At 37.6% G+C, this 27,420-nt stretch overlaps 1 protein-coding gene across 7 annotated transcripts in view; it reads left to right on the top strand.

The window, feature by feature from the left end:
• The window catches only part of LOC138310846 (serine-rich adhesin for platelets-like), a 168,384-nt gene that overhangs the window by 44,360 nt on the left and 96,604 nt on the right, over positions 1–27,420 (top strand). For all 7 annotated transcript variants that reach the window (XM_069252173.1, XM_069252172.1, XM_069252170.1 and 4 more), the window contains exons 2-5: positions 673–768; positions 1,052–1,427; positions 4,493–10,624; positions 23,387–23,865. In XM_069252173.1, the coding sequence (XP_069108274.1) occupies positions 673–768; positions 1,052–1,427; positions 4,493–10,624; positions 23,387–23,865 (7,083 nt within the window). The remainder of the gene's footprint in view (positions 1–672; positions 769–1,051; positions 1,428–4,492; positions 10,625–23,386; positions 23,866–27,420) is intronic.

The following is a 27,420-nucleotide window of genomic DNA, read 5'->3' as shown; positions in this document are numbered from 1 at the left end:
CATAACAGGTAATTATTTAGTCAGGTGTTAGACAACAGAATACAAATAAGGAAGATAAGACAATACTAAGTGTGTTTTTGATTGTCTATAGTGGCTGACATTTATGGGACAAGAAACACTTGAGAAGTACTTTTGACATTTTCCATGTTGATAGATGAATACAAAGTAACAAACAGGAGGTCATGTTTTGTAGGCTTTAAAAATGACTCCTGGCTATCGTTAGTATCAAATTAAACTTATATAGGATATGCTTATTTTAGCTACTGTATACATATACAGTGGACCCTTGATAGTTCGAAAGAACGCTTGCAAATCCCACACTGGCAAACCCTCAGAATTGTAAGTTTTTGTACTGCTATTACGTAAATCTGTTCCCTGATGATTATACCTGGATTATAAGTTTTCGATACTTTTAGCATGTGTAAAAAATTCAATTCTTTCCTTAATTCTGGATTATCGAGGTCATCAGTATTTGACCTGTTTGCTTTTCTTATTCTTCACTAAAGTCGAAGTTCATATTTTAGAACACTGACCATGTACATCATAATTATGATAAAATATGGCAATCAGCACTATAGAATCATGTTTAACGAAATTTGAATACACAGCTTAAGTATGGTTGAAGTATTATAATGACTGACTTACATTTGGTGTGTTATTTATGTATTACAGGTAGACACAGCTATGGCAGAACTCCTGGTCTAGGTAACAGCTATGGCTCGGGGTACAGAAACTACACATTCACCCTCCCAAGCAATGGATATACAGGTAAATATAAAAAAGAGCAAACATTGATGCTAGAAACTCCTCCCCCCTCTCTCTCAATATGAAAAATGCCAACAGGTAGTTTTCTCTGATTCCCATGCATAACAAGGACTTTAAAACTACATTTTCAAAAAGAGTAACTTTGAAAATGATACTTTCGATATTGACTTAATTAATGAAAGATTTTACACCGATAATTGAGACAATGCATATGGTTGTTGCCCACAAAAGGAAATGCTTTCCAAAGTCTGAATCATAATCATGTTCATTTGTACGTTTGTTTCAGGGCCAGCATTAAGCAGCTACAGCAGTGGTTTATCCACGTACGACGCAATGTCACGATATGGCCGAACATATGACAGCAGCTATACCCCACGCAGCTACGATTCTTCATCAAGGTCATATGATATTGGGTCAAGGTCACACGACCTTGGAACTTCCTCTAGATATGATCCACCCTCGTCAACTGGGAGTTATGGTAGCGACTTGAGTCATCAGTATGCGACCGACTATAGCCTGGAAAGTGGGCGGAGCTATGATAGTGGGCGTGGCCTAGACAGTGGGAGGAGTTACGATATATCAGGTCCATCCAGCTATGACTCGCGCGGATACATTAGCCCAAGGACGGGGAGTTCAGATCTAGGGTACACCTCATCAACTAGGTAGGTTTATTTGAAAACGAATGAAACTAAAATAAAATTTTGGATTAAGGACCAATTTGACATTTTATAATGTTTAGATAATACAGTGAAACTTCTCGAAACCGAACCTACTAAAAAACCGATCACCTATACAAACCGAACATGGATGTCATGTACGGAATGAATTCCTCTTTATTAATAGTAAATAAAACTTCCCAAAACTGATCCCTTCCAATTCCGAATACTGGACCGTTTTTGAGATCGGAATGTAACTAAAATACATTTTTGAAAAACGGCCTTACATGAGCAACACCTGATAGTTTGCATTGATGTCAAATCAACCGACCATGAAATACCTGTATCCATAGTTGTTGCATGCCATGTCCTGGGGCATGTTTACAGTTGTGAAGGCTATAGGTATATGTACACGGTAATTATACCAGAGATGGTGGTGTAATTATTTAATCATGTCTATTGTTTAGATATTTAACGAAGGTTTACCCCGTGCACTGGCGGTTTGTTTACTGTAGGAAAACAAGCAGAGCTTAACACGGGTTATTTATTTTCTTATGTAGTTGTCGGATAACGTAAATTATCTGTATGAAGAAGCCGAAGCCATTGTATTGTTTTGTCATATAATGCCCGGCATCGATTGATCATCGTGTATTTAGACCATATTTAATTTGATTCTTGACGTAACCGAAAGCGATCGACCTTATGTTGGTTAGTTCAGACGAAAACATCCCCAAGAACATTCACGCAATTAACTACATTTATAAGAGGTAACAAAGTAAAGATTGTTGTATCCATTCCTTTTAATCGTATGATTTTCTCTTTAGTGATAACATTTACATTAACAATTAATATCAGTCGGTTATAACGAACACTAGGCGTGTAGAAAACGATTTCCGATCAATATAATCCGAATCGTAATGATCAATATTCGGTTTACTTCTCCAAACTGAACCCTCTCTTAGCCGGCCGAAATTCTATGCACCGACCATGATCGGTTTAGGGAAGTTCCGCTATACTTATCTTCTTTAGAAAAAAAAAATCTGTGACTTTTTGTGGATCTTTATTTGAGAAAATGTAGCTCCCTATTTCAGTTCAAAAGAACATAATGTAAAAAATCTGCATGACATCTTGAAAAATATTTATATTCTGTGAAAAGGTCATTGCGATCTTCAACTTGTAATGAAAGGGTACTCCTACAGCAACATGATTTGTCTTTTTATGAAATTTTTCAAAAATATTTAGTCCATTATTTAGTGTAATGTTTAATGTGAAATTATTAGTATTGATATTTATGACTATAGCACACAGGTGCATAATTTGATATTATTTTAAATACAGAAGATTTTTAGCATGTAAGATAAATAGAGTAAAGATTTTCTTCGTATTTTAATGACCCGACCATAAAATGAAACCCTCATCTGTCCTATTCCTATCCCTGTCCTATATCTATCCTGTCTCTGTCCTATCATGTCCCATTATGTCCTAGCTATCCCATCAGGCCCTAATTTCTCGAAACAAACTTAAGTCAAAAACTGACTTAAGTCATAAATTTTCATATAAGTTACATAAGGACAAAAACTTAAGTCTGTACTTTTGTTTGAAGAAATGTGGCCAGGTCCCAATCAGGCTTTGTAAGGAAATGAGAATAATTATATGTTACCAATATTTCTTTTCTTAAATTCATTTTCTTTTCAATTCAAATTCCTGTAAAAAATTTCACACATTTTTTACGTTGCAGTATATTTAAAACCCAGTTGTCATAAAATGTAAATAGTGCTTTTTAAAGACTCTTTTTAAAGATGGACTTTCTGGCATAAAATATTTCGAGGTATTACATAAAATTCGCTATAAACTTTTATGATGGTCATAAAAACCTGACATAATGTCAGCCTAAACTTATAGGTAATTAATGTACAAAAAACACTGACATGTTTTTTTCCTGACATCTTTCAATTTGATTACTTTATGACAAATTATTATCAAACAATACCCAAGTCGTTCAGTGCATAGCAATAAGTTTGTGTGTATACACGATCGTGCTGTATATGCTTATAGTGTTTACATTTCGACCTCACAAGTTGAAAAATTCTTTCAATTAATTTACAAATTCAATTAGTGTGACCTAGATGTTATAATCAATTGATGACATCTGTATATACATACATGTCAGTGTTTCGAAGGTAAAATTAATTTCACCTAACACGTTGAGCAATTTTCCTCCTTTGATATTCATTATCAGCAAAATTTATCCATAAATTAAGTGTATTGAATATGAATGGTATTATCATTTTAATCACCATTTTTATGGCCTCAGGTTATTATTTTCCACACAATAAATATTGGGAGATTTTTTATCTAATTAATTGATTCTCCATGCCTCTTTGGGAAAAAAAATCTTTTTCTACAAAATATATTTAGTCCAAAGTTTAAGAGCTGAAGTTCTCTATATATGCAGTTTAAAATTGCTGTTTTTTCACCCTGAAGTTAAGCTTCATTGATCAGAAAACAAGCTATTCGTAAATTCTTTTATAGATATTCTATGAAACTGTATTAGAATTCCAATTTTTCATAACTCATGAGAATTCTATACGGTATATTTCGACTGCATTGCACCATCTTTGTCAGCCCAACGGAGTGTTACTGAGAAGTGGTCAGTGTAGTGTCATGTGTAGATGGAGTCATGTGAAACTAGGAGAGCAAAGAAAGCCATCGCTGAACAGAGACAAGGGTCTGGACCTTATCTCTCTCTTGTAGTATCACATGATTGTCCATCTACATGTAACACTCTACCATAACACTGACCACTTTTCTGAAGCATATTCAGCTGAAGAAGACTGCAATACAGTCATGGAATTATAGAAAATTCTATTCATAAATTCACTTCTCCTTTTAGGTATAAAGAGCCATTTTAATCATATATTTGAAATTTATTTGGAAAATAAAAATTATTGAATATATTGTTGTAAAGTTTAGCTAGAAAAACTAAAAATTATAGTTTAAGTTCTAATCATCAACCTTTGACAGAAAGTAAATATCGATATTTCAGACTTTTGTTCTGTTTACTGTTTCAGATATGGCCGAAGTGACTACACAGACAGATCAGGGGAAGTAACTCTGAGAGACAAACCAAAAGAAGAGGATTTTGATTCTCAAGGGGTTCGTCGGAGATACCATGGGTCAAGGTTCAAGGATGACGATGAACCTTTAGGACACAAACATGGGGTCAACAAGGATGATGATATTGCACTTTACAAAGCCTCCTATCGCAGATATCGTGATTCTTATGGTGATGATGACAGATCCGACTCAGAGAAAGGGTCGCTTACGTCATCGCGCAGAGAGTCAGAGGAACGTGACCCCATAGCAGATATAAAACGCAAGTACCAACGTAAAAAACCTGATACCATCAAAGAAAACGAGGCTACACTTTCGCATTCAAAGGCAGACACTGTTGAAGTTTCACGAAGTTCATTATCTGACCGATTAGGTCAGCAGTTATTATCTCCAAGGGGAGGAGTTCAAAGGTCACAAAGTGAAAGAGAGGCTAAATTAGATCATCCAATCATGGAACAAACAGGTTCAGTCGATGCTGAGGCTGATACGATGCCAGTTTGGAGGAAGCGACGTCTGGAGCGCGAACAAAGACGTAGAGAATTTCTTGATATGAGTGAAAGCAAATCAAAGGAAAGGGAAAGGCTAAAATCAGATGAGACTGAAAACAAGGAAAAAGACAATGTTTATTCTTTGAAAAGTGAAAGTAGAATCAGTGACAAAAGTGAAAGTAGAATCGGTGACAAAAGCGAAAGTAGAATCGGTGACAAAAGTGAAAGTAGAACTGAGACTGCAAGAGATAGGCTACAGCGTTTGAAAGACACAAAGTTGCCTCCAAAAAGTTCTAGTCTAGATTCAACGGAGGAAGGCACATCACTTGAAGGCAGTGAACATCCTAGAGCATTCAGTGCAGAAGCCATGAAAAAACTTCTTCTGCAGAGGGACAGTCCTCTGTTAAGAACTAAATATGCAGAAGCGAAACGTAAAAAGGAACTTGAAAAGGAAGGTAGTCGAGAAGAAACACCTATTTCTACAGATGTTAAAGTTGATAAAAGAGAAAGTGTTATTTCACCATTATCCTTTAAAGCAGATCGGTTAAGCAATTCTAGTCCTTCACGAACGAGGTTTGGATCTGGTTCGAACCAGGAATCTACTTTCTCTTCTTTGGAACGAAAATATTCAGACAGGGAACTAAAGGACTCTTCTGCCTCCTTTGACAGAACTTCTTCAAGACTTGGCTCTGATTCTGATAGCAAGTCTTTGTCTCAGCAAAGGTCACATCTGGGGTCAGATGGTAAGCCAATGACACTTGAGCAACGAATTGCAGCCAGAATCGGATCAGATTCCAGTAGGTATTCTTCAAGAATCGCAGGGGATGAAGGAGTTTCTGATTCAAAGACAGTATCACCTTTGAATAGGTCCCAATCGGCTAGGACACCTGGAGGTCATGATCTTGGAACTGGCAAAGTTTCATCAGAAATTTCCAGTTCTCTTAGCAGGAGCCATTCATCTAGAGATGAGAAAGATGGATCCCGATTAGGGACAGTGCTAGAAAAGAAATATCCCTTAAGGGAACCATCTGACTCAAGCATTAGGTCAGATACTCGATCAGGGTCTTCTTCTTCAGCAACTGATATAAGGCCTTCATCCACCTCATCAATGAGAACTGCATCAAGTTCTTCTGATACTTCGTCTGTCTTTGCAGACAAATATCCACCTAAATCATCTGTGTCTTCTGATGATCAAAAGTCTTCCATGGAAAGGAAATGGTCTTCCAGAGAGGAGAGAGAAAGAGAGTATGATGGAAATAGATTCCAATCAAATTATTCCTCTACATCATCACAACTGCCAGATCAACAGAAAAATATTGGTGCTGTGACCAGGAAACATTCTGATCAGAGAAAAAGTGAGGCTAAAATCAAAGACTCTAGTGATATTCGGTCAAGGTATATGGACACTTTAAAAGCTTCTGAACTTACTAGTAAGAGAGTAGAAAAAGCACTAGAGCAGGATAAGCGGTTCGAAAAAGAAATTTCAAAGAAAGAAACTCCTGTAGAAACTCAGAGGCCTGTTCCTGCAGAAAGATTGTCAAAAAGACTTTCATCTTCATCTGTTCCTTCTGACTCTAAAGAGGAACAGGTGAAATCACCAAGTGTTTCTTCATCAGGTGTAACACCCATGGAAGGAGAAAAGCGTAAAAGTACTGAGATAAAACGACATAAAGGATTGAAAGAAAGGCTTCAGGAGAAGGACAAAATCAGGATGAAAATGTTAGAAAGTGTGAAACAGAAAAAGGAAGAAAAATCCAAGATGGAGTACAAGCCTTCTGATGTGGATGTAACTGTTAAAGCTAAAGTAACATCGGTGGACATTTCTGCTACAAATTCTAAATCTAAGCAGGGTGTCAACATCACACAGAAATGTGTCAGTACAAATGTATCGCAAAATGACAGGGACAGTAAGCCATCCCGGGAAACGGTCAGCGTCAAGACTGATATCGCATATAACCAGGAGCAACAAACTGGTAAAACTTTCAAAGGTACAAAGCAGCAAGACCAAAGAGGTGCGGAGAGTCAGCAACCAAGGTCAGTGTCGAAAAATGATACCAAAACAGTGCCAAGAGTTGACACAAAAACAACAATAAATGTTGACACAAAAGCAGCACCAATATCAAAGGTCGACACAAAGATTGCGGCAAAAGTTGATTCTAAAGCAGCAAAAGTTGACTCTAAATCTGTCCCGAAGGTTGACACAAGAACAACACCACAAAACATCGACACAACTTCAAAGAGTGATGACAAACAGGATGAAAGTCTGAACAGTTTAGAAGAAGCACGCTGTGTTAAACCAAGTGATTTAAAAACACGAAAAATCAAACATTACGTTCGGTCAAAGTCACAACATATGCCGGAAGATCTTGAAAGTGACAAGCAAGAAAAGGAAACTGAGAAGATACCAGAAACAAGTGTGTCTTCTCAAAAGACACAAAGACCATATGGACAAGTAAGAGCTAAGACCACAGATGTTGCCAGTCTGCTTGCCAAAGAAAATGAGGAGTCTACGACTCCCTCAAGCGACATCACACCAGAAGTGGAAAGCCAGGCAAATACTGAGTTGTCTCGTATGGAGCGAATTGCTCTGTACAAAGATGAGCGTCGTCGTCAGCTTGCCTTCCTTGCAGCCAAATTTGGTGACGGTGACAAAAAAAGTGAAGATGTCAAAATGGCTGACATTGCTCCTTCGCTGTTTACAACTGCTGCGAGTAGAGCTAATGGGAGCAATGAGGATATTTCTACACTGGCAAGGTCAAGAAGTTTGAGGGAGAACTCTCCTCAAAAAACTGTATCATCGATAATATCACGTTCAAGTAGCCTGAGAGACAGTTCACCAAGGTTGACAGCAAGTCCTGAAAGAGAGACACTAGATGGAAAAGTGAACCTTGCTAGTAAATTTTCCAAATTTCGAGAACGTTTTAACGAGGGTGACATCCCCACAACAACTGAAGAAGACGTACAAAAGAAGGCTGTATATCCTGAACGGGAGTTGTCTTCTCTTGAAATTAGACGACAGCGTCTTCTTTATGGAGAGTCACAGTTTGACAGTGGGAAACTGATGGCTATAAAACCAGAAGAAAAATTGGAGAAACAGGATAGTACAGAAGATGATAAGAAACAGAAGAAGAGGAGACAACTTCCGAACATTCCAGCAGCATTGGGAGGTACTCCAGAGCCACAGCTGTACGACAAGGATGAAGAGGAAGATGTAGATTCAAAAAGTCAAACTTCTTCCTCTTCAGGGGCCTCACCAGCCACTGTATCAGGTGAGGTTGAAAATGTACTGTCTAAAGCAGCATCCGAAACTGTGGCTACGAAACCAACAGTGATCCAACAAGCTGAAACAGTGGCATCAAAACAAAGACTAGCTCCTAACTCTGAGGGAAGCTCAAAAGAAACAAAGGACACAACTGTGTCAGCTGTCCAGAAAGGAATGGACAGTGTCAAAACAGATGGACAGAAGGGTAAGGCTGATCACCAGCCTACCAAGAAATCACCCTATCAGAGATCATCTGTTCGGAGTATACATGAGATGTTGGGGGAGAAACCAGAAGATTCAGGGAAGGTGTCTTCTACTTCTCAAATTGAAACAGCTCCTCAACCCTCAGAGAGGAAAGTCACATTGTCCAGCCATGTTCAGAAGCAATCATCATTGGATAAAAAACAAGAACCATCTACAAAGAAAAGCACTTTTGAAGTCAAAGCAACATCAGGTGCAAAGACTCAAGAAGTCAAAGCAACATCAGATGCAAGGGCTTCATCTCAGGAAGTCAAAAGACAACCTTATGCTACAATCAAAAAAGACATTTCTGAGAAACCTGTGACAGACCAAAGCAAGGATGTTAAAACAATGGTCAAGTCTCAGATTACAACAAGTGAATCAGCTAAATCAGAAGCAAAGTCTGTGGTTCCTGGAAAAAATGTCCTTTCACCTAAGCAATCACAGACAACAGTTCAAGTTAAACAAAAGGATCCGGTCCTTTCTAAGGATGTTATGTCAAAGGTATCTGCTAAGGAGACAGTTAAAGAGGTGAAACCTGCAGCATCTGTTAAGACAAATGTTCAGGATGTGAATTCAACCGCAACTCTCCTAACAGCAAAAGATGCCAAGCCTCTAGCTGTATCTACCCAGACGACTGCCAAAACAACATCTGCACCATCAGTTCAGTCTTCTGCAAAAGATACCAAACCACTTGCTGTATCTTCCCAGACAACTGCCAAAACAACATCTGCAGCATCAATTCAGTCTTCTGCAAAAGATACCAAACCACTTGCTGTATCTTCCCAGATGATTGCCAAAACAGCTTCTGCACCATCAGTGCAGTCTTCTGTAAAAGATAACAAACCACTTGCTGTATCTTCCCAGACAACTGCCAAAACAGCATCGGTGCAGTCTTCTGCAAAAGATGTGAAGCCAGCCACATCTGTCGGTGCTGTGAAAGTTGATAAAAAGACATCATCAACTCAGCCTGTGGTTTCTACCACACAGATGCAAGTGAAGGTCACTGATGCAAAGAAAGACCAGAAAGTGTCTGCCTCCAGGAGAAGTCCTGACAAAAGAGTGATAGCAAGTGCCAAGGAGGTCAACAGGACCATGGATAGAAAGACTCCTTCAGTGGAACTTTCAGAGGCCAAGGATAAAGCGATGCCTGTGACTTTGGAACCAGAAAGTTCCAGAAGATTGTCGGATTCCAAACAGGAGAAAGTGTCATCTAAGTCATTGGCAGTTTCCCAAGACTCAAATGTGTCATCAAAATCTGTATCCACAGCAAGTATAAGTGTTTCAGCTAAAAAGGTTGAGACAAAACCAACTGAAATTTCCAAGAAAGGAATTGAAAGTTCTGTTGTAAAACCGCAATTAATTGAGGAATCTAGCATTCAAACAAAACCCAGAGAGGAAGCTAAGACAACTGGAAATGTTGATGTTACTTCCGCACAGGAATCAAAATCTTCCTCTGCCTCCTTTCAGGAAAAGGAGGGAGATAAAAGGTCACGGAGGTTAGATCGTAGTAGAAGTCGTGATAGAAATAGTGCTGAACGACAAGTAAGCACTGAAGCCAAGTCAAGATTGGAGGCTAGAATTCAGAAAAAAATGGAGGAAAAATCTAGATTAAATGAACTAGAAAGGAAATTGAAGAAACCGTCAGATGGTGAGAAGCCGGTTAGTGCGACTGCATCAGAACGCAAACATGGATCTTCTGATGATAGTTCTTCGAAGGAAAAGGGCAGGAGCAGACGCATGTTGAAAAAAACGGGAGAGAAATCGGCAGAATACCGAAGAAGCCGTTCTGTGGGAGAGCGTGAATCAAAGTCTCCTAGAACACCCTTACACAGCAAGGCTCCAACAAAAACTGTTACACCTCAGGACATAAAACAACTTCTCGCCAAGTCAACTGATTTTAATTTGGATGATTTGTTAATAGATAATGCCGAGTATTTATCAGACTCTGAGATTCTTGCCAAGGCAATGTCTAAAGACGGTGAAAGTGACACCCCTAAGGAGAAAAAATCTAAAGTGAAAAGAGTGTTACGTAAGAAGGATTTACAGAGGAGTAAGTCTGACACTTCACAAATGATGGCTATAGCTGAGTCCAAAAGGTGAGTGTTTGATATTTACATATCGTATTCAACCCAATAAGCACTCTGGGTGTTTAAAATATTTTCAACCAAATAAAGGGGCGTTTAATAGAACCAACTTTGGATTAGCCTTTCATAAAAATATTGCACAATGTTAGACATCAATCAATTTGAAAAAAAGAAATCAAAGAAAGAGACTTAAAAGTTATTTTTTTTACGCTTTTATAATCTGCATTTCATTTGAGGTCAGTGACTTCAATATATAAGGGAGAGTGGAGCTTATAGGGATGAGGGCACTAATTGGGTCGAATACGGTAAATTTACAGACAGGTTTGAGTGTTAGAGATGTCTTCAAACAGATAGTTTTGGTCTGCTAGCTGACATACCTAGCTTCCATTGGCAATAATTTAGTACATTTCATAGAACCATAAAACATACATATTTGAATCTCGAGATTAAAATTGCTATATTGGATTTTGATAATGGAATATATCTCAGAAAATTCGTCTTGGCATTTTCATTGACTTTTAATATATAGTTCGAGTTTTCCTGGTATTGAATGATTTACATCAATTTATGTATATATATTTCAAGATTTCCTGGTATTGAATGGTTTACATCAATTATTTGTTTTAAAATTTTCTATATTTTAGTCGACTCGACATTTAAATAGTGTAAATATTTTTCTAAGAAATGAGGAGTTGTCTCCCATTAGCCTGTGATCAGCTAGCTGTTCTAGTTAATATAAATATAGAATTTTGGTGTTATATCCTATTACATGTATCTGAAAGAGTTACTAATTGCATAGTCTTAATGTAAGGAATTTGTCAATTTTTGTTGGAACTTAGATGACATGTGCACAACTGTAACAGTTAACATTGGTCATGGTAAAAATAAATTGCTCTAATTCCATCTATAAATGATTCGAAATTCCGATTTTCCAAATCTTTTCTGTCGGTCCCTTGAACTTCGCACCATCAAGGTTTGGCTGTAAATGAAAGTGTTACTAATTATGTAGTCTTAATGTAAGGAAGTTATGTAGGTATTTCTGAGTGGAGTCAGTAAGAGTTCACATTGTACTTTTAAAACATCCGAGTCTCTTTGATGTGATGTCCATGTTAGGTTTATGATTTAGTGCTAATTACTAAAACATGACCTGTCACATTAAACACCTGAAGCTGATGCTCAGGTGTTTGGACTTTTTCTGACCAGTGTTCATTGACCTGGATGTTATAAAATCACAGGCATAATACCATCTTTCTACAGTTCTACAAATACCAGCTGAGGGCTCTGTAATATATCAAAGTCAACATTTTCATGTTAGACTTTACCTTAAAATTACGATTGTATGTCATATAAAACTGTAAAACAGGTTTATAACGAACACACTTTTATATAGCAATTCCATGGTTATAACCCAGTTATTTTCATTTCCTTTCAATGTTCCTTTAAGATGTTTTGCAATAGTTGTATAATGAACTATGCTTATAGGGGAGTAATTTTGTATGTCCCTAGAGGATCATTATAACCATGTTTTACTGTATGTCAATGCTTTTGTGTTGAATATTGAGAGGATATTATATTATTTACAGTATTTTATCACTTGAAGGGGGCCTCTCTGGTTGTTTTTGCACATAACTGCAAGCCTGCACCTTTTTTCGAATCCCATGTGGGGCAGTTGCCAGATACTGACTGCTGGTTGGTGGTTTTTCTCCAGATACTCTGGCTTTCCTACATCAATAAACCTAGCACATCCTTGAATGACTCTAGCTGTTGGGTGTTAAACCAATCATAAGAAAACTTATACCACTTGAAGAATTAATTACCATAAACGTGCTCATGTTCTGTGTGAAAAACTATATGTATGATGAAAACTACCATACGACAGATGTAACATGGCACCTCCCCATTAACATGGAGTTATATTATCATCATTAGATTGTAAGGCAAGCCACATGTACACAGTATTTATGTAAAGTGTTGTGTAACGTTGAGACCAGAAAAATCCTCCAGCACAGCACTTTGATGTAATGGTAAATCTGTTATCAGAAGCAGTTAGGCAATATCTGAGAGCTGAGAAAGAATAAAACAGCTTTACTAACATATCAATATATCAGCTCTGAGTTTTCACTGGTGTTAACTATATAGATATTTTTTGTGGAATGGAAGAAAACATTATCCACGAGTAGAAATGTTGACAGTGAGAGTTATCTTTGTGTAATTATATATGGTAATGTTGATAGAAAGGGAACAGTTGTTTTCCTTTACTTTGTGTTTTGTTTAGATTGTAGCTGTAAGGTTGTATGGGGGAAATGTCTTGTTTTTGAAAAGGCTGCTCCAATTTATTTTGTTGTTGATCAGTTTATTTTATGTTTAGGAATTAACGATAGTTTGGTTTTCATATTATTTTAATATTCAGAGAATTTTGTTGTTTTTGCCTTGCTCTAGAAATTATTTTCAAAAATTAGAAACTTCATTGGTTTGGCCTTGCTATATGTTCAGTGTTCTGACAGATTTTGTTGGTTTGGCCTTGCTATATGTTTCAGTGTTCTGACAGATTTTGTTGGTTTGGCCTTGCTATATGTTTCAGTGTCCTGACAAATTTTGTTGGTTTGGCCTTGCTATATCTTAGTATATGTTTCAGTGTTCTGACAGCTTTTGTTTGTTTGGCCTTTTGCTATATGTTTCAGTGTTCTGACAGATTTTGTTGGTTTGGCCTTGCTATATGTTTCAGTGTTCTGACAGATTTTGTTGGTTTGGCCTTGCTATATGTTTCAGTGTTCTGACAGATTTTGTTGGTTTGGCCTAGCTATGTGTTTTAGTGTTCAGGCACATTTTGTTGGTTTTGCCTTGCTATATGTTTCAGTGTTCTGGGAGATTTTGTTGGTTTGGCCCTTGCTATATGTTTCAGTGTTCTGACAGATTTTGTTGGTTTGGCCTTGCTATATGTTTCAGTGTTCCGGCAGATTTTGTTGGTTTGGCCTTGCTATATGATTCAGTGTTCTGACAGATTTTGTTGGTTTGGCCTTGCTATATGTTTCAGTGTTCTGACAGATTTTGTTGGTTTGGCCTTTTGCTATATGTTTCAGTGTTCCGGCAGATTTTGTTGGTTTGGCCTTGCTATATGTTTCAGTGTTCCGACAGATTTTGTTGGTTTGGCCTCGCTATATGTTTCAGTGTTCTGACAGATTTTGTTGGTTTGGCCTTGCTATATGATTCAGTGTTCTGACAGATTTTGTTGGTTTGGCCTTGCTATATGTTTCAGTGTTCTGACAGATTTTGTTGGTTCGGCCTTGCTATAAATGTCAGTGTTCTGACAGATTTTGTTGGTTTGGCCTTGCTATATGTTCAGTGTTCTGACAGATTTTGTTGGTTTGGCCTTGCTATATGTTTCAGTGATCCGTTAGATATTGTTGGTTGGGACTTGCTATATGTTTCAGTGGTTGGGACTTGCTATATGTTTCAGTGGTCCGGCAGATTTTGTTGGTTTGGCCTTGCTATATGTTTCAGTGATCCGGTAGATTTTATTGGTTTGGCCTGACACTGAAGTAAGGGATCTTTAAGTGTTTTAGTATTGGAGGACAAATGTTCTACCATGACGAGTGTTACACTTATATCTGTACCTACTGAGGAGGAAACTGAATACACTCAATGGGTTAAACATGCAGTACGTAAGGACGTTACAGGAGTGACCTTCAGTTATATAGTGTATATATATGGAACAGTACGGTACACAGCACCATACACATGTGCTCAATATCATGCGTCATGATATTTAGTTCTTCATTTTAATTCTATGACATTGGATTCTTGACAAAGGTTTGAACTTTCTTTTTTCCGTGTGAGTAATTATAATGAATATGAATTTAAACTAAATCTCTTTACCATTTTATAAAGCTCTGACTTTGGATTCTTATACATGTATAATTGTAGTATGATTACATTTTGTATCAATGTGACTTTCAAAATTGTGTAAATGTTTTTGTTGTACACAAATGTACATTTATGTTTGTAAACTATGGGACCATAATGAAGGATACTGTTCATAAAATACATCGTTACCAAAGTTGACCTCTACATTTTTGCTTTCTCCATACCATTGATCCATAACTATAATCAGTGATCCATAACTATAGTCAGTGATCCTTAACTATATTCAGTGATCCATAATTCTCATCCTATTTTCAGTGATCCATAACTTCCATCCTATAGTCAATGATCCATAATTCCCATGCATCCCATAATCAGTGATGCATAACTCCCTATCCTATAGTCATTGATCCATAACTCCCCATCATATAGTCAGTGATCATTAACTCCCCATCCTATAGTCAGTGATCCATAACTCTCCATCATATAGTCGTGATCCATAACTCCCCATCATAAAGTCAGTGATCCATAACTCCACCATCCTATAGTCAGTGATGCATAACTTCCCATTCTATAGTCAGTGATCCATAACTCCCCATCATATAGTCAGTGATCCATAACTCTCCATCCTATAGTCAGTGATGCATAACTTCCCATCCTATATTCAGTGATGCATAACTTCCCATCCTATAACCATTGTTCCGTAACTCCCCATCCTATAGTCAGTGATCCATAACTCCCTCATCCTATAGTCAGTGTTCCGTATCTCCCCATCCGATAGTCATTGATCCATAACTCCACATCCTATAGTCAGTGATCCATAACTCCCCATCCGATAGTCATTGATCCATAACTCCACATCCTCTAGTCAGTGATGTATAACTCCACCATCATATAGTCAGTGATCCATAACTCCCCATCCTATAGTCAGTGATCCATAACTCCCCATCCTATAGTCAGTGATCCATAACTCCCCATCATAAAGTCAGTGATCCATAACTCCACCATCCTATAGTCAGTGATGCATAACTTCCCATTCTATAGTCAGTGATCCATAACTCCCCATCATATAGTCAGTGATCCATAACTCTCCATCCTATAGTCAGTGATGCATAACTTCCCATCCTATATTCAGTGATGCATAACTTCCCATCCTATAACCATTGTTCCGTAACTCCCCATCCTATAGTCAGTGATCCATAACTCCCTCATCCTATAGTCAGTGTTCCGTATCTCCCCATCCTAAAGTCAGTGATGTAAATCTCCTTCATCCTATAGTCATTGATCCATAACTCCACATCCTCTAGTCAGTGATGTATAACTCCCTCATCCTATAGTCAGTGATCCATAACTCCCCATCCTATAGTCGGTGATCCATAACTCCCCATCCTATGGTCAGTGATCCATAACTTCCCATCCTATAGTCAGTGATCCATAACTCCACATCCTCTAGTCAGTGATGTATAACTCCCTCATCCTATAGTCAGTGATCCATAACTCCCCATCCTATAGTCAGTGATCCATAACTCCCCATCCTATAGTCAGTGATGTATAACTCCCCATCCTATAGTCAGTGATCTATAACTCCCTCATCAGTCAGTGATGTATAACTCCCCATCCTATAGTCAGTGATCCATAACTCCCTCATCCTATAGTCAGTGATCCATAACTCCCCATCCTATAGTCAGTGATCCATAACTCCCCATCCTATAGTCAATGATCCATAACTCCCCATCCTATAGTCAGTGATGTATAACTCCCTCATCCTATAGTCAGTGATCCATAACTCCCCATCCTATAGTCAGTGATCCATAACTCCCCATCCTATAGTCAGTGATGTATAACTCCCTCATCCTATAGTCAATGATCCATAACTCCCCATTCTATAGTCAGTGATCCATAACTCCACATCCTCTAGTCAGTGATGTATAACTCCCTCATCCTATAGTCAGTGATCCATAACTCCCCATCCTATAGTCAGTGATCCATAACTCCCCATCCTATAGTCAGTGATCCATAACTCCCCATCCTATAGTCAGTGATCCATAACTCCCCATCCTATAGTCAGTGATCCATAACTCCCCATCCTATAGTCAGTGATGTATAACTCCCCATCCTATAGTCAGTGATCCATAACTCCCCATCCTATAGTCAGTGATCCATAACTCCCCATCCTATAGTCAGTGATGTATAACTCCCCATCCTATAGTCAGTGATGTATAACTCCCCATCCTATAGTCAGTGATGTATAACTCCCCATCCTGTAGTCAGTGATCCATAACTCCCCATCCTATAGTCAGTGATGTATAACTCCCCATCCTATAGTCAGTGATGTATAACTCCTCCATCCTATAGTCAGTGATCCATAACTCCCCATCCTATAGTCAGTGATGTATAACTCCCCATCCTATAGTCAGTGATGTATAACTCCCCATCCTATAGTCAGTGATCCATAACTCCCCATCCTATAGTCAGTGATCCATAACTCCCCATCCTATAGTCAGTGATGTATAACTCCCCCATCAGTCAGTGATCCATAACTCCCCATCCTATAGTCAGTGATCCATAACTCCCCATCCTATAGTCAGTGATCCATAACTCCCCATCCTATAGTCAGTGATCCATAACTCCCCATCCTATAGTCAGTGATCCATAACTCCCCATCCTATAGTCAGTGATCCATAACTCCCTATCCTATAGTCAGTGATCCATAACTCCCCATCCTATAGTCAGTGATCCATAACTCCTCCATCCTATAGTCAGTGATCCATAACTCCTCCATCCTATAGTCAGTGATGTATAACTCCCCATCCTATAGTCAGTGATGTATAACTCCCCATCCTATAGTCAGTGATCCATAACTCCCCATCCTATAGTCAGTGATCCATAACTCCCCATCCTATAGTCAGTGATCCATAACTCCCCATCCTATAGTCAGTGATCCATAACTCCCCATCCTATAGTCAGTGATCCATAACTCCCCATCCTATAGTCAGTGATCCATAACTCCCCATCCTATAGTCAGTGATCCATAACTCCACCATCCTATAGTCAGTGATCCATAACTCCACCATCCTATAGTCAGTGATCCATAACTCCCCATCCTATAGTCAGTGATCCATAACTCCTCCATCCTATAGTCAGTGATCCATAACTCCTCCATCCTATAGTCAGTGATCCATAACTCCCCATCCTATAGTCAGTGATGTATAACTCCCCATCCTATAGTCAGTGATCCATAACTCCCCATCCTATAGTCAGTGATCCATAACTCCCCATCCTATAGTCAGTGATCTATAACTCCCCATCCTATAGTCAGTGATCCATAACTCCCTCATCCTATAGTCAGTGATCCATAACTCGCCATCCTATAGTCAGTGATCCATAACTTCCCATCCTATAGTCAGTGATCTATAACTCCCCATCCTATAGTCAGTGATCCATAACTCCCCATCCTATAGTCAGTGATCCATAACTCCCCATCCTATAGTCAGTGATGTATAACTCCCCATCCTATAGTCAGTGATCCATAACTCGCCATCCTATAGTCAGTGATCCATAACTCCCCATCCTATAGTCAGTGATGTATAACTCCCCATCCTATAGTCAGTGATCCATAACTCCCCATCCTATAGTCATTGATCCATAACTCCCCATCCTATAGTCAGTGATGTATAACTCCCCATCCTATAGTCAGTGATGTATAACTCCACCATCATATAGTCAGTGATGCATAACTCCACCATCCTATAGTCAGTGATCCATAACTCCCCATCCTATAGTCAGTGATCCATAACTCCCCATCCTATAGTCAGTGATCCATAACTCCCCATCCTATAGTCAATGATCTATAACTCCCCATCCTATAGTCAGTGATCCATAACTCCCTCATCCTATAGTCAGTGATCTATAACTCCCTATCCTATAGTCAGTGATCTATAACTCCCTCATCAGTCAGTGATGTATAACTCCCCATCCTATAGTCAGTGATCCATAACTCCCCATCCTATAGTCAGTGATCCATAACTCCTCCATCCTATAGTCAGTGATCCATAACTCCCCATCCTATAGTCAGTGATCCATAACTCCCCATCCTATAGTCAGTGATCCATAACTCCTCCATCCTATAGTCAGTGATCCATAACTCCCCATCCTATAGTCAGTGATCCATAACTCCTCCATCCTATAGTCAGTGATCCATAACTCCCCATCCTATAGTCAGTGATCCATAACTCCCCATCCTATAGTCAGTGATCCATAACTCCTCCATCCTATAGTCAGTGATCCATAACTCCCCATCCTATAGTCAGTGATCCATAACTCCCCATCCTATAGTCAGTGATCCATAACTCCCCATCCTATAGTCAGTGATGTATAACTCCCCATCCTATAGTCAGTGATGTATAACTCCACCATCATATAGTCAGTGATGCATAACTCCACCATCCTATAGTCAGTGATCCATAACTCCCCATCCTATAGTCAGTGATGTATAACTCCCCATCCTATAGTCAGTGATCCATAACACCTCCATCCTATAGTCAGTGATCCATAACTCCCCATCCTATAGTCAGTGATGTATAACTCCCCATCCTATAGTCAGTGATCCATAACTCCTCCATCCTATAGTCAGTGATGTATAACTCCACCATCCTATAGTCAGTGATGTATAACTCCCCATCCTATAGTCAGTGATGTATAACTCCCCATCCTATAGTCAGTGATCCATAACTCTCCATCCTATAGTCAGTGATCCATAACTCCCCATCCTATAGTCAGTGATGTATAACTCCCCATCCTATAGTCAGTGATGTATAACTCCCCATCCTATAGTCAGTGATGTATAACTCCCCATCCTATAGTCAGTGATCCATAACTCCCCATCCTATAGTCAGTGATCCATAACTCCCCATCCTATAGTCAGTGATGTATAACTCCCCATCCTATAGTCAGTGATGTATAACTCCCCATCCTATAGTCAGTGATGTATAACTCCCCATCCTATAGTCAGTGATCCATAACTCCCCATCCTATAGTCAGTGATGTATAACTCCCCATCCTATAGTCAGTGATGTATAACTCCCCATCAGTCAGTGATGTATAACTCAGGGTCTGAATTCAATTTACAATGATTTAATTACTTGGAGCTGTTTTCAATCCTGAGGAATAAGAAACATCTCAGTGTCTTTTTTAACAGTTAGATAACAATCATTTTTTACAAGAATGACGTTATACTTCCGCTGAGCAAGTACAATTTGGTTGAAATTTAATAATCCTTTACTTCATTTTATCAAACATTAAAGTTGTGATTTTACTCAATCACCCCTAAAGAACCTTATGGACTGACCCTGAAATAAGGTTAGAATTAGTTCTTTATGAAATTTGAGGGGTGTATTACAAAAATAGGAAGATCTCATATCACATACATTGTCAAAGCTCTTCTTTAATCCCTAATTATGTATACCATTAGTCATAAGTTTCTCATACGGAAATAAACAATTTGTTCGCTGGTCAATTTACAGGCCAAGGTTTTATCCCACTTATCATTATAACAGTTGAACCATGTCCATCGTCCACTCAACTTAATGTTTATATTTGGTCTTAGTGGACAATGTCTGATGATCATTGAGCCACGACTTTAATGCAATAGCTGTGTTGTGTTTAGGTCTGTAATAGTGGTGGGTCGATCATCGGATATGATCGATTGACGACTTGTTATAGCCTTCCGATGTCGATGATCGGTTCTTGTTTCCCGTAACCGATTAATCGGATAAAGTTCTCGGCCAGGGGAAAGAACCCAGAGCCTTCCTCACAGGGGCGTACGCTGAACTCAAGGCCAAAAGTAAGGCGGTGCCAAGGGAGGCATTAGGAAAGATAAAGTCAGTTAGGAAGAAGAGAAAAGATAAGATCCTAAATTTAGTCGCCTTTTACGATCATGCAATAGGGGCAGCAGGTACAATTCTTACACCCTACCTGCAGGGCCAACTACCAGTCTACCACAACACTACTGTACTATAGGATTATATCAAATATGGTGTGCAAGTTCATGCAAGTGTTCTTAAGTGCTAGTGGTACTTAAATTAACAAAAGTGAGTTAGGGTTTAATATTGATATACAGTTTATACACAGTAACAGAGTAACACAATATCAATAATGATGTAAGATATATATGAAAAAATGATAGCAAAATAAGTGAGAAACACCCACACAGCAAATTAAGCAACTTTTAGTAGTTTGAGGGCAATCAAATAACACTGCAGTTTGTTGTGGAAAATATTCTTGTAACCGATTAAATAATCGGTAAACGACATCGGCAGCATTAACCGATCTGATCATCGGATCGGTTTGAATCCCCAACCGATGTCCCACCACTAGTCTGTAAATCATGAAGTGACAGATCAAGGGGAATAACTCCAGTTGACCTATGTGATCTGGCTGGCATAAGAAAAAACTTTGACAATACAGGCATGTATGTATATATATACAAAGAGAGAGGGGGTATACTGTGTTGTCCTGTCTAAATCCCATAGATATATGTCAGATTAGTGAAAACCAATGTTATCATTAGAAGGCTTCTAGCCAAACAGGTTCGTGTGGGGGTGACATATACTGATGTGTCATACCGGACATAGGTAAATATTCTAATTAGTTACCTGTAACTTCCGATTGTTTAATATATACATCGAGGTGATGAATGATGTAACTTACTCTCATCATAAACAGGTGTGAACTTTAAAAGATTTAAGTCGGGTTTTTACCTGAGATTTTCATTCGTGAGTTGTACCAAGATTGGGTGTGTTGGATAATTCACAGTTTCAATGGGTTACACGAACAGATCGTTGGAATTAGTGGCTAAAAATAGACATTTAATGTTAACAGAGATAAGGACAGATGATCAAAAAGACAGTTACCGGTAAAGGTTTTAAGGTTTTGGTAAAATTTATTCATGTGTTACTGACACAGGGATTTACTGTTGCTGAGGGATTTTAATGAAGTGTTAACTAACAAAGTCTGAGAATACAAAGTGACTCTGTTCTTAATCCATACTTAAGTTCATCTCATACATTCTGTGGATTGATTATCATCCTTTCAAAGATTGTGGAATTGTGTTTGACTTGGGTAAGTGGATCTTCAAATGATCTATAAATATACTATATTACCTTCTTACATTAATACTGTTTGTATTGGTATGAATTGTATCATATATCAATATCTGTGGTATATATAATTTTGATGATGAAAATGTCATTTTCTTTATTTTTCTAGCTTTCCCATTTAGTATTTGTATTATGATATCAAGTTAAGCCTGTCTATAACAACCACCTGCCTTATTCGACCTTTTTATTGGGATTCTCAAAAGCTTATGTGATGTATGTATATTGAAACCATTACACTAAAAAAAAAACCATCTTTTCTTTTGCCCATTGGGTGGTCTTTATAAACTGTATTATTTATTGCCAGACAGTATATATGCAAGCTGGCAGGAAGTCTTCTGTTTTTTCTTCAGGAACTCTGACTTTGTTCTACATCTAATTCACCATAAGATCACACTTCATCATAGGAGGTACAAAATTAAGAAACCCAAATTTTTTTCATGTTACAACTTGAATTCTCTTTTAATATACAGATTTTGGAAGATATTGATTATTAGTATGATTGATTTGAAACCTGATCATATCTTTCGCTATTTCACCTTTCCAAAACCAAATTTCCTAATTCCTCTGCAAACATAGATAAGAAGCCTGCACATTAACGTGCATTAAGTCTACCATTCATATACTTATGACATGTGTACATTAAAATCTACATGAAAAGACCATCAGCTTTGACAAGACAGAGTATTAGGACAAAATGTAAATTGATTCAGGTGAAATCTAACGCTGACATGTCAACTCACTCGTAGATTTCTTCTGTGTAACGTATGTGTGATATGCATCTCTGACGCAACAGCATGCTTAGTGTTTAAACAAGGCCGTCAAGTACATAATCTCTTGATTAATTATGATTGAGTTTGGTGTGTAGTCTAGAGATATGATGTATGGTGTCTCCTCAGTAGGTCATTGTACTATAAGTGTATTGTCTGCAAGGTGTCTGACAGATGCATTATGTTCTATGGGTAAATTTTGAATATTTTCTGTGTGGAAAACATTAAGTTAGTACAGTCACACCTGTCTAAAGACCACCCAAGTGACAGGGAGAAAATGATCTTCATAGCCAGGTGGTTTTTATATACAGGTTGAATTATGTTAAAATTGACCATTTGTGACCCAGGAAAAGTGGTCTTATTAAGCAGGCGGTCTTTATGCAGAGGTGGTCACTAAAGCATGTCTAAATGTTTGTTGATTTTAATTTGTACCTAAATGGCAGCTCTGACTGTATACATTCCAGTGGGAATTGAATAAATTGTCTACTTGTTTTTCTATGGTAAGGATAAATAAAGATTGCGAACGGCAGTAAATGTGATTTACATTAAAACTTTTTTGTTTTGTAGTGAGTGTCTCTTAAATAAAGTTGATTGAAATTAATAGTTTAATCAAAGACTTAAAAATACGAGGCAGTCCTTTAACTATTGACTTTCTCTAAGACTTTTAAGTCTATAAAAAACATTAACTTAGAAGTGCCATGAGATCTAAAGACCCAATGTTTATATCTGGTGAGTCTGTTTATTGTAATCTAAGTAACTAATGTTTATATGTTCTAGAGAACAGTTTCCCACAGGCTTTTATCTCCTATACATGTTTTAGGTGATAAACTTTTACTGTGCATTCATATGTCGACTATAGGGTGTTATTAATCAAGCCCCGAACTTGATCTAGTCCTGAATTACTTAGGGAAATGTATTCTCTGGTGGGATATCTTTATTCTCAGCCATGTTTATGGGGCTTTTAATCTTTATAACATTTTCTTCTGCAGGTTTGGTAAGGTTGACGATCAAGGGTTGGTATCATCTGAGCTCAGACAGAAACAATCTGCAACAGAGGCTGACGATAAGACAACAATAGTTCCACAGCCTAGTCACACAAACCAGGTGTCTTCAGTCTCAGCCAGCTCACAATCTACCCAGCTCAGTTCTCAACCAGTCCAAGAGGGGAAAAGTTTTGTGGAAAAATCTAGTGATTTTGATACCAAAGGGTTAAGTATAGGGAAAGTGAAAGTGGATGAAAGTGAAAGTAGGTCAATTGTAAAATCATCCGCAGTGGATAGTTCAGTTAAAAGTGGATTATTACAAGAGGAAACGAAAATGGAACCGATCACAGGTGGTGGATTACGAGTAACGACTGACAGTGATAGTAGTGCCAAAGTTCAAAGGTCAAGTTCCGATAGACGGAGACGAAAGGATAAATCGGCTGCAAGGAAATCGGCATTGAACGCATCTAATACAACAATTGCAGGTAGGTGAAAGTGTGCTTTTAAAATTAGAAAGATTGGCTATTACCATGGAATGTTTTTGATTGAAACAATTATTTTGCAGAAATTCAAATGTCTGTATTACACACTTTATTTGTTGAAAAATAAGCCCAACTCAGGTAAAATAAGCCTAGAACAATAAGCCCAACTCAGATAAAATAAGCCTAGAACAATAAGCCCAACTCAGGTGAAATAAGCCTAGAACAATAAGCCCAACTCAGGTAAAATAAGTCTAGAACAATAAGCCCAACTCGGGTAAAATAAGCCTAGAACAATAAGCTCAACTCAGGTGAAATAAGCCTAGAACTTTAAAGTTATGTTGAAATAACAACAGGTGGAATTTTATTGCATCTTCATCCATTCCCTGATAATTCAGTCTGGATTGTGAGTTTTCGGGGCTATCAGCATCCGGATTATCACGAGTCCACTATATAGATGAGGATGAATGTTTTGTATCTTCGTATCTTCGTGAAGATTGAATTTTATTCCTGTAATTGAATCATCTGAGCACTTTTAAATTTGTTGGTGTTTGAACTTTGAGTACCTGTATCACTTCGGGGTGATATATTTATTGGCAAATCCTTGGCGGACGTCCAGCAGGAAATCTTTATAGAGAGATTAGGAAGATTTTGACACACATTTACGTAGTGGTCGAAGCCAGTTTATCCCAGCTTAATTATTGCTCTTCCAATTGAGGGCGTAGGCTTCAATTTAAATCTACACAACTGACGATTTTATGCTGGAAGAGCTTGCAAATGCCCCATCATAAAGTCATTAAGTTGTTGGAGAGAGTGAAATTTGAGCTGGAGTTACATCAAGGGCTAGGTTTTAGGATTCTGAAAGAGAAGATTTTTACATAGGTAAAGGTGGATCCGGGACATTTTTTTAATAAAACGAGTCAAATAAAGATCTGTATTAACATTGAAAATACCAGTTGTTGTTAACTTGGGTGGTATATAAGCAAAATCAAGCTGTACACATCCATGAGTTTCGATGGGATGCTCTCTGATATAGTGTATGTATAGTTCCGTAAGTTCAAACATGAAATAGCTAGATCACCCATGTCCCTCCCAGTATGTCACATTCCTTCCCATTGCATCCCTTGGTGTTATATGGCCTAGCTCATTCATTGTTCTCATAACATATGAGAGCAAACAATGTTGTTCTTATCAAAATTGTTGCAATGCACTTTCAGAAGATTTCACTTATGAATACATTTAAAAGTAAAGTTTGATCTGATTATAAATCATAACAAATGCACTGACAACAAGTTCAGGATTATTATAGTGTAGTAATGTTAATATCCAATTAAGGTTCTTAATTAGCACATAATTTGTAATATGTCTAAACAAGCTATATGTTTATTAAGCGGTAATTTCATTGATCCACAGAAGTTTGTGATAATTATGTATTGCTGTAGTTGAACAAACTATTTCTCTGTTGGAAAGACAGCTCTGATTGCAGCTGTGACAAGAGCATAAATTGAAACAATCACAAATAGTGCTTCTAGCAGTTGAACTTTGGAAAACTGTTTTTTTACCTGGTACAAAGTAAGCTATGATTAACTTGGAGTAACAAAATAATTTCTGCTTTATAGTTATAAATACTGACTCAGAATTCATTTAATTAAAATGGTAATCTGATGATAAACTTTAATTCTTGTCCTCAGCCACTATAGTAGTAATGTTAATATGACATTATATCAGGTCAGTAATATAACACATTAACCTCATATAGAGTCCATATTGCGTGAAACTTTAATTGACCATTTATCGACACAAAGTGGCTGAATTGATGTACCATTTTAGCTGACATGACAGTAAGGGCTTGTTTATATATTGAGCCTTGGGCTGACTGTAAGCTAAAGCGTGTTAATTAGAAATAATGGATTTAACTAAATTAGGTTGAATGATGAAAATTTAGAAAGAAAATGGATTTATTAAGTATTAAACTATCTTCCTATGGCATCTATGGTCTATATAGATGCCACAGCTTTGCAGACAATCATCTCATAATGCACTAGCTAGCGCACATTATGAAGATTGTCTGCAAAGCTCTGGCATCTATATAGATGTCATAGGAAGATAGTTCAATGCTTATATTTACATTTAATTCATTTCATGGTCTCTGTAATAACATTGTTTAAGCTAGATCAGGAAAACCGTTTATCAACGACGATTGAATCCACAAGATGGAACAGCCATTTTGATGGTGATCAGTTGACATCATCACGTCAACATTAGTGACGTCATAATGGCCACGTTTTGGGTGTCAGATATATACCGTCATATATTCCACTTTGCCTTGGTTAGTTTATATAGTAGAAGTGACAAGTAAATATAAATATTTATATTTACCACAGCATAATTTGTAAATGTGGGTTGCCACAAACTATAACTGCAAATTTTTAAAATAAATTAGAATCAATTTAACGAATAAAGAAGACCTGAAGAGAGCTGAGGCAAAAAATGTTGTCTTATTAAGCAGGTGGTCTTTATACAGAGGTGGTCGCTGAAGCAGGTTTTACTGTATAAATATAATCATTGTTTAGTGAACAATTTTCCTGTTGGACATTTAAATCTAAAAGAACGTCTGAACTGTGAAGGGGACATTAGAATGTATCATCAAGGCGTCGTGGTCACTATGGCCGCATTTAAACAGACATTAAAATTCGAAATTGAGTAGGGTGGAATTCAATAGCTTTGTGGACATACATATATCTATTTAAAGGTCATAGGTAATGGCCGAGAGTTCTTGGTCATCTATCTGTACATGTTAAAAGTTGTAAAAGCATAAAGTTTATAAGTTATTTGTTGACAAAAGGTGGAGGAATGGTCAGTATAAAGTTCAAGGTCATTTGTAGAGGATGAGGTCAGACTCTGATCATTGTTATATTGTAAGACGTTATATATACGACACGTCTATATCATGTTTATAAACTATTGATTTTTGTAAATTGAGTATGTAGTTAAGTATGTCATACTGTTTTATGTCATATTGTATTTCGCTTTACTATAAAAATATCTTAAGTAACATTGAGATGTCTTATATTAAAAACTTGTAAGCCAGTTACTGGTATTTTGTATTTGCATATTACAAGTTATCTGGACTTACATGTAGGTATTGATTATGACATCATGTGTTTATGAGCGTAATGTCATGCATTTCGGAGAAAACGACGTAAAATGCGCTCACAAAATAATGAGGTAACAATAGATACCTACCCACAAGGGAGCTAGCTCTGTAATATGCAAAGACAGAATATTGCCTACTACATGACTTCACCTATTGTTTTGTCTCACCGACTTAAGGTCAGATAAAAATATATCAGGTTATGCCTTCAACCTCAGGGTTTTGGGTTCAAATCCCAAATTGGTTGCATGGTCTCTAAGTTAACTGATTGCAGGTCTCTGGGTTCTGTGGTTTCCCGAAAAACCTTGTATGTCCTAAAATGACCCTGATTGTTAAATAGGACCTACAATATTCACAAACAAATAAAAAAATTCATAGTTCAGATTTTGGACATTGTCAGCTTTACA

This window comes from Argopecten irradians, chromosome 16, assembly GCF_041381155.1.
Source record: "Argopecten irradians isolate NY chromosome 16, Ai_NY, whole genome shotgun sequence".
Lineage (NCBI taxonomy): Eukaryota > Metazoa > Mollusca > Bivalvia > Pectinida > Pectinidae > Argopecten > Argopecten irradians.
This window is presented reverse-complemented; position numbering and strand designations above follow the sequence as displayed.